The 16,364-nt window shown below is 46.6% G+C and overlaps 1 protein-coding gene across 1 annotated transcript in view; it reads left to right on the top strand.

Annotated features, from left to right (window-relative positions):
- Positions 1–408: 408 nt before the first annotated feature.
- Positions 409–16,364, top strand: part of RNF217 (ring finger protein 217) — a 63,998-nt gene continuing 48,042 nt past the window's right edge. Inside the window, exon 1 of the mRNA XM_068405208.1 lies at positions 409–1,041. Within this exon, the coding sequence (XP_068261309.1) occupies positions 409–1,041 (633 nt within the window). The remainder of the gene's footprint in view (positions 1,042–16,364) is intronic.

Below are 16,364 nucleotides of genomic sequence, written 5' to 3'. Positions count from 1 at the left end.
GGCCGGGGGAGGCGGGCGTGCCCGGCGGGGCAGCCGCAGCAGGCAGGGGGCGGTGACGCGCGGGGCGGGGCGGGGCGGCGCGGCGCGGGGCGGGGCGGGGCGGCTGCGAGGTGTGGCCGGGCGCGCTGCCCCCGCGGCACCAGGGGCGGCTGCCCGCGTCCTCTCTGGGATGGGGGTCGGGCTCCGGCTGAGACCCCGCGGGCGGCGCTGACCTGAGCCGCACCCGCCGATCCCTCCCCCACGCCCGCAGCCCCGCAGGGAGGAGGCCGGGCGGCGGCGGCCGGCGCCCGCGGGCGGGCGGCGCGGGTCTCGGCGCGGCGGGCCACGGCGCGGGTCTCGGGACCCGGAAGCAGAAGCGCGGCCGGGAGGCGGCTGGATGGGAAGGAGCGGCGGCGGCGGTGGGCGGCGATGGGGGAGCAGCAGAGCTCGCTGAGCGCCCCGCGGGCGGCCGCCGCCGCCGCGCCGAGCCTGGCCGAGGGCCCGCGGGAGCCCGGCCCGGACGAGCCGCCTCCGCCGCGAGAGTCAGACCCGGACGGCGGGGTGGCCGGGCCGGAGCGAAGCGGGGAGCCGCCGCCGCACGCCGCCAGCCCCGAGCGGAGAGAGGCCGAAGAGAAGGAGGAGGCGGCGGCGGGGGAGCCGGCAGCCTTGGCGGAGGAGGGGCCGGGGCTGGAGGAGGGCAACAGCCGCCGCCGCCCCCCGCGGCGGCACGTGTACTGCACCGTCTACTGCGTGGAGAACGACCGGCCGGCGGCGGCCCCCGTCTCCCCCCGCAGCGGCCCAGGCGGCGGCGCAGGCGGGGGGCAGCCCCCGGCGCGGCGCGGGGTGGCGGCGGGCAGCGACCCGCTGTCGGCGGGCGGCAGCATCGAGGTGGTGGACTTGTACCTGCTGCCCGAGCCCTTCTCCGGGCTGATCGCGGGGGAGTTCGGGCCGCTGCTGGTGCTGAGCTGCCGCGTGTGCCTGGAGGAGAAGCCCATCAAGCCCCTGTCCTGCTGCAAGAAGGCGGTGTGCGAGGAGTGCCTGAAGCGGTACCTCAGCTCCCAGGTACGGCCCGGCAGGCGCGGCGAAGTTGTGCTGAGGGGCGGGGGGGGGGAAAACACTGTTAGACGGGGCAGTCGCAGCCCCAGCCCGCCTTGGTGCCGCTGGGCGTGAGGCGCCGGTGGTGGGCTGGGGGGTCGCCGCGGGCCCGGCTGCGCCTGGCGAGTTGAGCTCTGGCGGGGTGGGTGGCGGAGGAAACCTTTCCCATCCCGTACGGAGCGTGTTTGGCAGCCGCCTGCCTGTGAGCTGGTAATGTAATGACCATTTGTTCCCGAAGTGTTTGCGCGTTGTTACTCAGCCTGTCGGGTTGGTCACTTTTATGTTTTCAGGCTCTTCCCATCTTTTAAAGGATTTTCTTTTTGACTTCTCAAACTCTTGCTGATACGTGGCTGGCACAGGTTTCCTTGAAAGAGGAGTGCAAAGAATGATAAGGAACAGCCTTCGGGAGCGTTAGCAGCTGCCTCTGAGGCGAATCCTGGAGTCAGGGGTTGGGGATTTTGGCTGCCGTCCCGCAACCCCTCGCACCACTCACCGCCTGTGCTGCCGCTTGTGCGTGCTGGTGTTCGGCGTCCCCTTGCTGCTGCCGCTCGGCCCGCTCCTCTGAGAGTACATCGCCTTTGGTATTACGCCAGTTATGTAAGATTAAAATGGGGGGGTGTCTGTGTGTCTGTCGGTGAAGAATCACAGTTACAGCAGTAAATAAGAACTTCTTTGGGGGGAAAAAAAAAACCAAACACAACAACTTTTCCATCCTGGGTTGATAGCTACTCACATATAGGCTGCATATATCGTCATCGCTGCTTTGTCAGTCAGAACTGCTGTTTCAAACTGAAATCAGCAGCCTGAAAGCAAACCTCTGTCTTCGCTAGTGTTTTTAGTAGCTAGTTCAGCATCACAAAACACTTGTGCGTTGTTCCTGCTGCTAGTGTAGACATGCCCTAAACCCAAAGAGCAATGGGAGAAGTATGGGTATGTGGGAAAAACAAAGCCAAATAAACTCTTTGCTTACCACCTTTATGTTTTTATTTAACAGAAGCTTTTGGGACGAGCTCAGTGGAGACGTGCTGGTTTGGCGGCGGAATGAATTTTTACACCTGCTGTGGCTGGGAGCCGTGCTGGGGCGTCTGTGCTTCCACTGGGCTGTGTGCGTAGGGACGGGGTGGACAGCTACAGCTACCCCCATGCACTATAAATAGTCATTGGGCTGTTCTGACCAGGGAACGTTTCACTGCTTCAAAATTGCACGTGCTGGCTGAAGTGAAGCATGAGCTCCTCTATGGGCATTGGTAGCCTACGTAGCATTTACTAGTGTGGGTAGCATTTGTTCCGGCTAATAGTAAACTCACTAGCGTTTTTATGGACCAACTTTGTTATGTTTAGATAACAGGGAAGGGCTTAATGAGGAAACTGATGGATGGGAGAAGCAGAGTTGTGTGTTGTGTGTCTCCTGTAACACTGAAATTCAGGACACTTAATAAGCCTTCTCGAGACTTTGTGCATAGAGCCCAGAATGGTTTAGTTTGTAGTTAAGTGGTGAACTGGAAACTCTGAGTAAGTTTTTAGAGTATATTGCTAGTGCATGTTTGTGCCACCTTTGTATTTGCCACTGAGGTCCTATGTCAGAATATTGTCTTGCTTTGAAGCTGGAAATTGCTAAGTGGTGTGATGTCAGGGTGGTCTTCTATAGCTTCTGCAGGTGCCTGCAGCTTACAGTGATCTAATGGAAGTTATGTGATCCAGTAGCTAAAGCCGTACTGAAGAACTCTTCTGCCTGGTTTAGGCTGAACTCTTGGAGGATGACCCAGCAGCTTGGTGGCTGAAACAGCTCACCGGCTTGTGAGCCAGGTATATGCCCCATGAAGTGAGTTCAGCATTGGCCAGCTGTTGGATGCGTATGCAGGGATGCCCTCTTCAAGGAAGCCGCTACTATTGCTGAGTGTTCTGCAAAGCTTATTCCAGCAGCTATTAAAAGGTCTCCTTGGCAGATAGCCATATGGGTACTTACTCCTATACGTAAAAGATGGGGCAGGGATACAGATGGAGAGGAGGGGATGTCTGCAGCAGGGATACTGTTCTTGAGGAGGGAGATTCACAGAGCACTTCTGTGGGCATGTTATTACAGATACAGTTATGACCAGGAAGAATTTTAGTTGCTTGATAAATTTGTTCAGGGAAGAAGGAAACAAAATACCCTCAAATAAGTCCAGTGTGTTCTTCCCCTAACTTCCTTTTTTTGAAAAGAACAAGAAAGTGATATTTCTTTGAGAAGAACAAGAAGTGCTGTATCTTCCCTTTGTGCTATGGAAGGACCCTGTGATTCATCCTGAGGAGAGAGAAAAGTCTTCTCCATGTCAGTTATGTTAGAGGAGTTTCTGTGAAGGATGAGTGGAAAGGCGGTGTAGAATAGAAATAAAGTCACCTTTCATCTTTGAGACTTAGCACTTGGAGTAGCAAAGAAAAAAAAATAAAATTTACCAAAAGTTCAAAGGAGTAAATGTTGAAAAGCTGTTTCTGTTTAAAAATTTTAACAGATTTTCAGTCTGGATACAATCAGCTTGATTTAGGAATGTACCTGAAATTGAAAACAAACAAAAACAACTGAAAAACAAAATGCCAGGCAGCATTATGCATTGTTTAGATCTGGTTTCCTTGTCAGAGAAGTAGCAATCTGTGCCCTTTGTTTGAGAGGACACTGGCTGACTCTGAGTCTCTGGAGGAGTGGTCTTTTCATGGTGAAAATGTGAGGTATGTTGGCAGAAGTATAACGCTTAAAATAATTCATGTTGCCTTTAATGTCTGTGTGTGTTTTCACACTGAAGAAAGCTAGATTTTTGATGGCGGTTTCATCGTGCTTTCTGAAATGATGCTTAATGGAGTAGCAAAGTAAAAACCCTGTTAATGCACTCTGCCCTCTTCTATGCAAACATATAACTGCCTCAAAACTTGTGCCTTGGAGCCCTTTATAGACCAGAAAATCAACCGAAGTTTTAGGCATTGTTGAAAAGATTATCCACATGAAAATACTCCCAACTGCAGAGTTTGCTCATAGTGTTACCGGCATGCTGGAAAATGAGGGTAATTGTTTTAGGAATGTCGCATCAGAAGGTCGTTGGAGGTCAAATCCAGTCTCTCTTATCACCAGCACCTTCCTGCATAATCTCTTTCGAAGATTTAATGGCTGGCACAGCTTAGCAGGCAGGCCTGGAGCGCCCAGGCTGATCTGGAGCCTGACTTTTGGTAAATTCCGTAACTTTACCTCTGCCTCAATTTAGCTTTTCTTTCTCCTGGCCTAATACTCAGAGACCCTTCAGGGCTTTTCAGGGTCTGACTACAACCAGTTTGTCTACCATTCATGAAAAAATTTCTATGACTTTATTCTCTTAGACCCAGAGAAATTGAGGGAGGAGTAGGTATGAGTGATGGGTTAGCATGAAAGAGGTTGTGGCTTTTGCAGCTCAGGAGCTAGTGTGGGTCCCACAGAGCCTGGGTCAGGTCCCAACGAGCCCCATCTCCAGCAGTTGATGCAGCCCAAAGCTGTTCTTTGTTGATATACTTAATCACAAATGTAAAACAGATGAGGGTGAAGACTATGAATGTTTGAAATGTCAGTGCTCTTCCAGGACCGTGGTGCTCAGGGAGGCCATCTCCATGGGCTCTCAGGTATGTGCTGAGTGAGGTCGAGGTGAGAAGGATGGAAGAAACGTTTCCTTTTCTGATGGGAGCTGTGGACTTCTACACTCGTTCATCCAGCATACAAACTGGGGATGGCGGGAGAAGAACTGGGGTGCTCGATCTCACAGATGTAATATTGCATTCACATCTCCTTCACTTATCTTCCTCTCCATTTAACATGGCTCCAGACTCGGGCTATTCCAGAGGTGTGTGCACGCTTAGGTTTGCTAAATGAGTGATTCACTTCCTAACCTCTCCCAACTGCTTGTATGTCTGAGTCAGAGGGAGTATTTGTGCCTGGTTTTGCTTTTTGTCCATTTGTGTGTCTGGGGGAGGGGGTGGGGTTTGTTTGGAAATCGTCTTTAAAAATAAACAAATAGGTATGGGAAGAATTTTGACTTTAGAAGAGAGGGAGAAGAACTAAAGTTTAACTACGTTGTTTTATTTAACTTATCTCAGACTGGTAAAGAGGCTGAGGTTTACACGTGTTTTCTCATCTCCCTAAAGTGTAAACCTGACAAGTGCTATTTAGAGCAACAGTCTCACTCCTCAGTTTTTAGCAAGTATTGACTAGACCAAAATAACATTTGCTGTTTCCTAACGTATATAAAGTACAATATGTTCTCTAATAAATATTTGAAGCTATATATATATATAATTGTATCTATACTTGTTTCACTTTTTCTATAAAGTGGCTGTAAAAGTTTTATAGAAACCTTGGTGATTTGACTGCCTGCTTTTTCTACATGCAAATTAGGAAACCTGATAATCCAGTTTTGATCTTATGCTCATTACTGATGCTTTATTTTGGAAATCTTGTAATTCTCCTGGAGTAGTCCTTTGTGTATTAAAGGACTTTGGGCGAGTTAATTTAAACAGCATACTATATTCTCAATCACATATTATGGTGCTTTAATTATAGGAACTCTAATGAGATTGGTAGCCATGAGGAAATCTGAAGGGATCTTTGGGGGCTGGGAGGGGCTGCATCTGACAGTGTTTTGTGTGTGGATGGTTTTGGTGGGACTAAAATCCTGCTCTTCTCTCCTGAGCACGAAGTATGGAGATTATCTTCCCTCTGCCTGGGACCTGTTACCAGTCTTCCTCTCTCTGTGACGCAAGATCTTGGTTTTGACCCCTTTCTTTTCTGTGCATGATGTTTTTCTGAAAGACCTGTCGAAAAAAGCAACAGACTGTTACAGTCAGGATTTTTGTGGGGAATGTGATTATAAAGCCACGTAGTGAAGAGGAAGATTTAGGAGCAAGCTGTATTGCCTAAAACTAGGACTGGCTTGGAGCTGGAGGGACTTGACACCTGTGTGCCTCTTCAGGTGTCTGATTGTATCATGTAAATGATACGCCTTCAAAGCTGTAGCCTGGTTGCTGATGAAAACCAGCCAGCAAAAATGTGGGCACCAAGTGCTGAATAATCCGATGGTTAATGAGCTGCTCCGTGCCCTGAGTCAAACCAGAGCTCAGAAGGGCCACTGTCATTCAGTGGGGGAGAACCTCGGTGTTTGCAAGGGTTATTAATCCAAAACCATGCTTTAACGCTAGCTAGCGAGTTGCTAGGATGGCTGCAGACTGGCTACCAGGAGGTGATGGCAGGGTGAGCGACCACTCTCCAGCTGATGTTGCAAGAACACAGAAGTTTCCAAAATAAGGGAGAGGTGCAGGAGAAGAGAATATATTACCTGCTAGATTACAGGCTTTCTAAACCAAACCAGCCACTTCAGCCACTGTAAGGTGGCTATGTTCTGGAGTAGAAGGATGAGGAAGAGGCAGATAGACCTAGTCCATCAGCTGCGAGCAGCCTGTAAACTGCAGGAGCACTTCAACTTCTTCACTGTCATTTTCAGCAAACAGCTTCCGAAAGTCTGTCCTGTTCTCCTGATGTGTTGTATGCAGTGCCAGTGCTGAAATGCTGCTGCCTAGTCAGCTGCCCAAGGGCACAGTTCAGGATGACACCCAAGTACCTTTAAGATTGTAAGCATTAGTCTTGAAAGTTGACTAGGCATATAGCTGTCTTTCAGTCCCTCTTGAATGCTTGTTGATAGATCCAGTTTGGTCCAAAAGTTAAGTTTGGAACAAAGTTTTAGAAAATGAAGCATTGCTGGAAATACTTTTAAATTCTTTTTAAAGAAAACTAGTTTTGAGCAGTGCTTTTGAATGATAATACTGCCTAGTTGTCCTAGTGTGTGTAGACCTAGATACTCTGTCAACATACCACCACTTTGTGTGGTATGTTTGTTCTCTGGGTAGAAGTTAGCTGCAAGCTTAGTCTAATGGATAGCCATGATTTCCTCTTATTTGGGTAAGTCTTTGCCAGATGTAGAGCTGGAATATGTGGCCATCGTTTCTTAGCCATGCTGTTGTAGAGGGGAGGGGAAAAAAGAGTGGCTGTTCTTACAGCTAAGAAGATTTCCATTAAAACTCTAAACTGTAGGATCAGAGATGTTGGGAGTAGAAAAGATGGTGTTACCTTTGAACAGTTGCAGGAAGAGTTTTGGTAATGGGAGAAAGCCTGAATTCCTGGGGTGAGCATAAATGGTGTTGTGAAATTGTTGACGGTAGCAAGAGGTGAGGATAAATGGTGAGTCTTACAGTGGTGCCATGAATTTGTTTGTGTTGACAGTAGAGTTAATTTTGAAGGGTAACGACTTCCTATGAATGTGAAATGGCAGTGGGAGATGAAGGAGAGCCGGTTTTGTTGTAGTTTGGGTTGAAATCTGATTTTGAGAATGCGGAGTTTCTGTGAAGCAGAAACCTTGCTTGCCAGCTGCCTCCCATAGCCAGTGTGTTGCACCTCACTGGTCTGTCGGTGGTGTTGGCATTGGGGACCACAGACAGGCTGAGCCATGAGGAGATAGTCTGCCGCGTGCTTTCCCTCCCACTGCTCACACCAGCTGTTCCGAGGAGCTACCAGGCACAGGTATGGACTCAGGCCAGGGATTTTAAAGTGAAATGAGTTGAAAACTGAACTGTTGGACTTTAATTGCCCAAACAAAGAAAAAGGAAGGAGTTAAATGGAGGTTAGGAAGGCTTACCTCTGCCCCGTTCCTCTTCTCCACCCAGAACAACTGTTCTTCTGACTGCTCTGAGGCCTCTTGGCCCTTCATTCCTCTCTTCTTGTACAAATATCTTGCTTCCTGCTGTCTGTAATGGGTTTGCATGGCAAGGTTTTGGTACCGGGGGGGCTACAGGGGCGGCTTCTGTGAGAAGCTGCTAGAAGCTTCCCCTATGTCTGACAGAGCCAGTGCCAGGCGGCTCCAAGACAGACCCATCACTGGCCAAGGCCAAGCCCATCAGTGACAGTGGTAGCACCTCTGGGATAACATACTTAAGAAGGGGAAAAAGTTGCTGCGCAACAGTCACCAGAAGAGAGGAGTGAGAATATGTGAAAGAAACAGCTCTGCAGACACCAAGGTCACTGAGGAAGGAGGGGGAGGAGATGTTCCAGGCACCGGAGCAGAGATTCCCCTGTAGCCCATGGTGAAGACTGTGGTGAGGCAGGCTGTCCCCCTGCAGCCCATGGAAGTCCACGGTGGAGCAGATATCCACATGTAGCCCGTGGAGCACCCCACGCCAGAGCAGGTGGATGCCCAAAGGACGCTGTGACCCTCTGGGAAGCCCACGCTGGAGCAGGCTCCTGGCAGGACCCGTGGCCCTGGAGAGAGAGAGGAGTCCATGCTGGAGCAGGTTTGCTGGCAGGACTTGTGACCCTGCGGGGGATCCACACTGGAGCAGTCTGTTCCTGAAGGACTGCACCCCATGGAAGGGACCCACGCTGGAGCAGTTTGTGAAGAACTGCAGCCCATGGGAAGGACTCACGTTGGAGAAGTTCGTGGAGGACTGTCTCCCGTGGGAGGGACCCCACGCTGGAGCAGGCGAAGAGCGTGAGGAGTACTCCCCTTGAGGAGGAAGGAGTGGCAGAGACAACATGTGATGAACTGACCGCAACTCCCATTCCCCATCCCACTGCGCCGCTGGCGGGGAGGAGGTAGAGAAAACTGGGAGTGAAGTTAAGCCCAGGAAGAAGGGTGGGGGGAGGGGTTTTAAGATTTAGTGTTTATTTCTCATTATCCTACTCTGATTTGATTGGTAATAAGTTAAATTCATTTTCCCCAAGTTGAGTCTGTTTTGCCCATGACAGTAACTGGTGAGTGAACTCCCTGTCCTTATCTCAACCCAGGGGCCTTTTGTTATATTTTCTCTCCCTTGTCCAGCTGAGGAGGGAGAGTGATAGGGTGGCTTTGGTGGGCACCTGGGGTCCAGCCAGGGTCAACCCACCACACTGTCTAAACCAGCCAGGCTCAAGAAAAGTACGTATCTTACATGGCCAAGATGTAAGTACATTGTCAAAATGATTAAGAGTTGTAAGGGATGTAATTTCTTCAAAAGAATTTAGACGGGTGAAGAAAGGCATTGCTTACCCACCCAGTTACACTGGTTTATCTGTCTTTCAGTACGCTTTAGCTGCTTGCACTGAGGTTTCTCTTGCTCTTTTTTTTTTAATACTTTCTTTACAAATTATATATAAAAAAGTCCTTGTCTGTAGGATTTTATTAGCTGTGACTTTTTCTAGTATAGAAAAAGTGACATTTGTCTAGTGATGAAGAGGCTAGTTAATGTTTGAGTCCATTTTTAAGTACTTGAAAAATTTTTGGTAAGGCAAAGAAATTAGTTTTATTTGGAAGCTAACGTGGACATAAAAATAACAGCATTCCTGTTGAATAGCCAGTTCCTAAATGTATGTTTTTCTGCTATGGCACGCATACATTTATTGTATAGGTAAATGAGCCTTGTGAGAGCAGTTGCTTGATGTAAGTGAAATAGAAAAAAAATAGCTTGAAAAACAAATTCAAGACTTTGCTTGGAGAGAAGAAAACTTTATGGATTTTGGTGCAGAAGATCAGAAGTTTAACAGTAGTTTAAGCCACATTTGGAACTGAAACTGAAATGGCTTAGGGTCTACATCTACCGTAGTAGCTACTTCACTGTGTCAATTTAAGATTGGTGTATATTTTCGTTGACAAGCTTGTTGGGATGTATGGTTGCTCCTGCTTATTTACTTAATTGTGAGACAGGCTGTACACTTCCTAGGTTACAATTTCATGAAAAGATAAAGAAATTTCTAAAGCTCTCCCACTTCCTTTTCCTTACAAGCTTGCTAGTAGACTGTAGTGCGCTTACAAAACTGCAACTGTCTCTTTTATAAGGAATAACAGATTGAAATAATAAAAAAAGTGCCTTTCCCCCTCTGTGGACATTTTCCCCCCAGTGGTGTATTTATTAAGTACCATGCAAGCTATATTGGATATTGTAGTGGCAAATAGAAGGGGCAAAGTTTAACTTTCTCAAGCCTAGTCATGCTGATGCCGTTGTGTATTTTTTTCTGCCACTGACATGATATGAATGGCAGCAAAGGCAGGTACCTCTTTTGTTTAATTGGTTTGGCTCCCTGATCTCCTAGGAATGATGGTGTATCAACTCAGGCATGCAGCATGGGGATCTGAATGACTCTGTCCCTTTGGCTTGTAGCAAAGGGAAGTCCTATCCAAACTGTTTCAGCTGTGATGTGGCTCTGTGGGGTTGCTCACACAATACAAGGAAGGAAGAAGAGCAAGAAGATGATTGCCAGGATGGGAAGGGCTTGGTGATGTTCTAAGAATCTGTTTGCCCCAGAAGATGGGCTTGCTCAGGGTAAGCTTTCGTAAAACAAAAGGGAATCATGAAGACTGATGATGATATGTAAAGTGAATCTTTGGCCTCTGCTTAAACCTGCAGCTGAATCCTGGCCAGTTATTCTGGTAAATGGTGGCCAGAAAGTGAAATGGAACTAGCTCTATTTCTGGTTTCCTATTGGATGGGGGCAGGCAGGAAATAAATCTAACCTTAAAAAGGAAAAAAAAAAAAAGTAATGATTTTAAACACAGCTTAACCTACAGAACTTCCAGGAAAATAATGGGTTAGTGCTTTACTGGACTGCTGGGAGACTTTTATACTGTACAGGTAGCAGAGAGGGGTGGAGTAGGTTGGTGCAGTGTGCCATCCGTGACACGCTTACAGAGGTGCTGTGAGAAGCGCTGCCTTCCAGAACAGGCAAAAATAAGTGCTTCGCTATTGTCAGTACTAATGCTGCTGTATGGGGGCAAAGAAATGGTGGGGGAGCGCTTCTTAGTGCTTTCAGCTGTTTTAATGTTGCTTCCTGTGTGAGCGTGCTTTGGGGAGAGGACACCTTGTGCCTTTCCATTCCAGCGCACCTGTGCAGTGCCAGGTATAATTTGTCTGCCTAGAAGTACTCCTTTAGAGGCCTGACGGAAGCAAGAATGTGAACTGCTCAGTGCTTTTTCAAGTGCATGTGCAGCTCAGTTGTGTAATAGCTTGGAAACTCTGCTTAGTTAACTTTATGGTATTAGCATGCAGCTTAAAAAGGGGAAAGAAAGTGCAACTTAAAGGTTTTTTTGGAATGAATGGATCCACAGAAGAGCAAACATGCCCCACAGTATTTAGATGCCAAGTCACAGAATCACAGAATGTTAGGGATTGGAAGGGACCTCGAAAGATCATCTAGTCCAATCCCCCTGCCGGAGCAGGATTACCTAGATCATGTCACACAGGAACGCATCCAGGCGGGTTTTCAATGTCTCCAGAGAAGGAGACTCCACAACCTCTCTGGGCAGCCTGTTCCAGTGTTCGGTCACCCTCACCGTAAAGAAGTTTTTCCTCATATTTATGCGGACCCTCCTGTGTTCCAGCTTGCACCCATTGCCCCTTGTCCTGTCAAGGGATGTCACTGAGAAGAGCCTGGCTCCATGCTCATGACACTTGCCCTTTACATATCTATAAACATTAATGAGGTCACCCCTCAGTCTCCTCTTCTCTAAGCTAAAGAGACCCAGCTCCCTCAGCCTCTCCTCATAAGGGAGATGTTCCACCCCCTTAATCATCTTCGTGGCTCTGCGCTGGACTCTCTCTAGCAGTTCCCTGTCCTTCTTGAACTGAGGGGCTCAGAACTGGACACAATATTCCAGATGCGGCCTCACCAGGGCAGAGTAGAGGGGGAGGAGAACCTCTCTTGACCTGCTAACCACACCCCTTCTAATACAGCCCAGGATGCCATTGGCCTTCTTGGCCACAAGGGCACACTGCTGGCTCATGGTCTTCCTGCTGTCCACTAGGACCCCCAGGTCCCTTTCCCCTACGCTGCTCTCCAACAGGTCTGTCCCCAACTAAGTTGTTGTCCCCAGCTAAGCGTTGCATACCAAGTGTTGTAGATGTGTATTTAATTGTAGTGAACTAATCCTACTCAGATGAAGGCAGAAAATCAGTTGTAAAACACCAGACTTCTGTCTAAATATTGTTGCTGTTAGACACTCAGGGGTATTGACATATATACGGCTATCTAGACCTCAAAGTGGCCAAAGTGAAATACATTATTAAGGGGCAGTGGAAATTAAGCAACCTCAGAAATTTTAACCCATTTGTATAATGGAAAGTAGATTCAGCCTGGTTTCTGTTGTACTTCTCAGTAACATTTGAAGGAGTAATTTTCAAACTTCTGAAGATGCCCATTCTTTCAAGGCATTATCTGGAGTTGTAACTTTGTTTTAAATTACTAGCATCTTCCCAGTCTCTAAGATTTAAACCTTCCTTGCAGTGAGTTGTGACTATTACTGATGGACGTTGCTGAATGCTTTTGCCTCACTGAAGTAGGTATCTCATGTGAAGGCTTGATTTGTCGTTCTTTTTGTGAGAGTAACTCAGCAAATCCTGCCTGAGTATTCCTGAGTGTAATGCTTCATGAGGACCTCACCCAAGCCAAGACAAGTAGTGAGACAAGGCCAAGCCATTACTTGTGGTAAATTAAGGATCTAAAATGAGTTCTGGATCTCATTCTTTTTCTTTCTATGTCAAGAAAAGCAGACCTTGTCTAAAGCTGAAGGTCTACAGTCACTTTAGCTAGCAGCGCTGCTCACCCCAACCTGCAACTTGTTCCCTGCTGTTTCTGCATCATCTGATCCACCAGCAGAAAAAAATGATCTGGTTTAAAAGTAACCTTTCACAACCATTTTTTACTTTTTTTTTTTTTGTCTTACCCAGTTCATAATTGTCTCACTCACAGCATGCAAATGTTTATTCCACCACAAGGCAGTACTGAATGAAGTGTCCATGTCTAAACAGGGCCATTTATTTTGGCAACTGTGACAGCCTGTCAGAACAAAATGATTGAAAAGGCAGTGCGAGGGAAGGGGACAGAACATGCTCAAGATGATGGCATGTGGAGACTTTCATTGGAGCTTGATGAAATCAAACCTGCAATTTGGCCCCCTTGCTGCATCATTTCCTCATTTCACAATCCAGACGGAAGTCATGGCTTGTCCAGTGCCCGAAGGTACGTCTGCACCCACAGCTCTTGGACAGGCGTGGTGGCACGGTCCAGAGCGTTTCTCTGAGCTGCTTGCAGCACTGAGGTTCCCAGTCCAACCCAGGCTGGTACCCACCAGTCCTGTCTCTGCTGCCTCTGGCATCATTAAATAAGAAGTTCTCGACTAGCTGGAATTTTAAAGCGCCCCCCAAATGTTTTATAACACCGAACAGATTATTCCTCAGGCACTTTTACAAGTGAAGTTTTTCATGTGCATATTCTTGCAGATGAGGAAGCTCTTTTTTTGATCTTGATTGTTTCAACTGCTTTAGTTTGCTGCAGCCAAGCAGTGCCAAGTATGATCATTATTTTCTTGAGAGAATTTTTTCCTGCACCAAAGCATTCTCAAAATAAGTTCCTTGTTGCTCTTACCTGTTTGAATAACAAGTGAAAAGATGCAGAGCTCAAAATGATAGAAGGATTTTTGGATCTGTTGTGTGGGTTATGGGTTTTTTTTTGCAGGTGGGTTTTTGTTTTGTTTTTGTTTTTCTGCAAAGACACAAAATGCCTGAAGTTTGTTATTAAATGTGATACTATTTAAAAATGCGCAACAGAAAAGATACAACACTGTCATGGAAGAACTTGTATGCATCATCTTGAGATCTTTGCTGGTGAAGGTTCATTTTGAGCTTGGTCATACTGTCTCTTGGTACAAATACAAAAAAAAATACACTAATTTTGAAGACAACCAAAATCAATTCATTACTATTCCAGTATATTCTTTTCCACTCTGAATTTTTGTGTTTCTGTAGGTATACTGCTTTTGACCCATTAAAATGTTAAGCCTATTTTTACTATGAATATAGGATTTTTTTAAGCTGTATGTAATCCACACGTCCAGCATGTGCATTGGCATGAATGGGCTGTAACTACAGCTGTCACAAGCTAGAAGCATGTTTCTTAGTGAGGAACACTGAGAAGTTGGTTCGGGTTTTTTTTTGGGGGGGGGAAGGGAAGGAGAAGGTCCCCTGTCCTTGCCTTGATAATGAACTGGCACCAGATGATATGTTTTCTGATACTAGCTTACCATTTAGCTTCTGTATGGAGTTTTGATCTAGGAGAATTTTGTTTTATCTGTCGTTATGGTGAAAAGAAAGAGCAAGGAAGAGGTTTTTTGATTATTTTCATTTTTCAAGTAGGAGCCCATCTGACCATGGAGGCAGCAAATCTGAGATAACGATGAGAGATGATGTGAGCGGCTAATAATGCTGGAACCACTAAAAAGGTGAATGCAATTTGAGGATGCAGTAGAGAGAGGAGAGCAATGAGGCTCTTGTATGTGGTGAGGCTTTATTTGGAATCTTGGGCACCAGGGTTTAAGAAAAATGGCAGGAACCAGGAAGGACTGCGAGGAGAAAAGTGCTGTTGTACAGATGCAGAGCTATTTATTTTAGCATAAGGAGAACTGGGAGTAGAAATGACTGCTCTCTCTAAATGCAAGAGGGGGGGGTAAGTTGGATATGCACTTGTTTAGAAGTTTTGGCACAACACAAACTATAAAAACTGCCATGAATTAAGTTAGGCCAGAAATCAGCATGAGACTGTGTGTTTGGGGTAGAAGGGAAAGGACCTGGGAGAGCCCTTCCAGTCTCTGAATTCGGGAGGAAAGGCGCAGTATCTGAGCGGTTCTCAAAGCCAGCACCTTCGATGCTGTCAAAAAGGACTTGCTGTGTGGCACCATTCAACCTGATTGAATGAGACGGCTGCCTGCGCTTCTCAAGGTGCATTCTGTTGGGGATAAGCTTGAGTCCAATGAGGAAATAGTAGAAGAATTTTATTGTCTGGTGTTCCTTTTTTTTTTTTTTTTTTAAGCCATTGAAAACAGCAAAGGATTTTCCAATGCCCAACATGTATCTGCAAGCAGTGTGCTGCAAACCATGCTTTGTGCCTGGTATTTTTTGGCTGAAAGGAATCTAAAGTCAAATGTCTCGCATGGCTTTTAGGAGAAATGGCTTTTAAATAAATTTCAAAACTGTGTTTTCGAGGCTGTTTTTGGTTAGACTGATCTGGCTGAATCGGAGCAATTTCCAAGTAGTCCCCTCCCTCCGCTGGCAGAGGAGAGACTGCATTGCCGTTGCCTGAGTTGACCTAGGCTATAGAGGATGCCTTTGTGAAATAACTCTCCAAGGGAATTCATGCAGGCTGTTGTATAAAGAAACTTATGAGAGAAAGAACAATTAGCAAAGACCAGTGATTGTTTGTTTTAGTTTCAACAGATTGCTTTTACATGAAAACAATGGACAGAACAGATGGTTAAGGTACCAAAGAAAAGCTATGTCACATTGAAAAACAGTCTCTGAAATTGGGTCGTTTGGGTGTGGGGTTTGTTTCGAAATATTTTTTTTGGTGAAACTACAGTTACCAGCTGGGTGAATGTGCAGTAAAGTACTGGAAGGTGGTAGCTGGTTGTTGTTGAACTTCCTTGTCTTTCTGTTAGTCTTTAGCTGTATGCTTCACTTGACAGGGTGCAGCATCATCATTCTGGATTTATCTCCTGATGTCTCATTCTAAGGTTTTTTTCCTTCCAGTTTTTGATACCAGTATCTGACAAGTTTTGTGGGAGGATTTTAGCATCCTTTTAGCATCCTTAAAGTACTTATGTCGGCTTCCAGGTAGTCTTTTGGTAGCTCGAGGTGGTTGCAAGGTGATTTATTAGAGATTCAGGTGAAATCCATCCTGGCTCTGTGTTTGGCCTGGTGTACATGGGGAGGGTTTTACTTCTGGCATGCAATAAACATTGAGTTTCTGTATTGATCACAAAATATACCTGCTAGCTGCCTGAACGAACTTGTTGCAGTTGTGCTTGTTATAGCTGCTATATGCAGGAGCTACATCCACAGGGAAAATCAACAAATCTTGCACAGAGGTAGAGGCTGGGTAGCCAAGCACGTGTCTTACATCTTTAATGGCCTGTATGTGTTTGCAACTTTGAAGACTGAGTAGCATTAAAGAATATTTTTGTACAATTCTTGTTGTTAGGTTTATACCAGACTAAACTGGTCTGCTGCAGGGTTTTAGTTTCACCTAATGTCTCTGAGTTCACCAGTGAAGTCTGTGTGGGAAGATAAATTTCATGGAATCACTAATTGATTTAATTGTTGGCTCCAAAATCAGTATCAGACACTAATCTGATCGTGACAAGCCTACTTCTGGATTTGAATAAACCTTACGCAAACATGAAGACTGATATATGCTGACACCAACAGGCATTGAAACATTCAAAATATTT

This window comes from Nyctibius grandis, chromosome 1 (assembly GCF_013368605.1).
Source record: "Nyctibius grandis isolate bNycGra1 chromosome 1, bNycGra1.pri, whole genome shotgun sequence".
In the NCBI taxonomy this organism is placed as follows: domain Eukaryota; kingdom Metazoa; phylum Chordata; class Aves; order Nyctibiiformes; family Nyctibiidae; genus Nyctibius; species Nyctibius grandis.
Note: the sequence above shows the minus strand (reverse complement) of the source record. Positions and strands in the feature narration are given on the sequence as shown.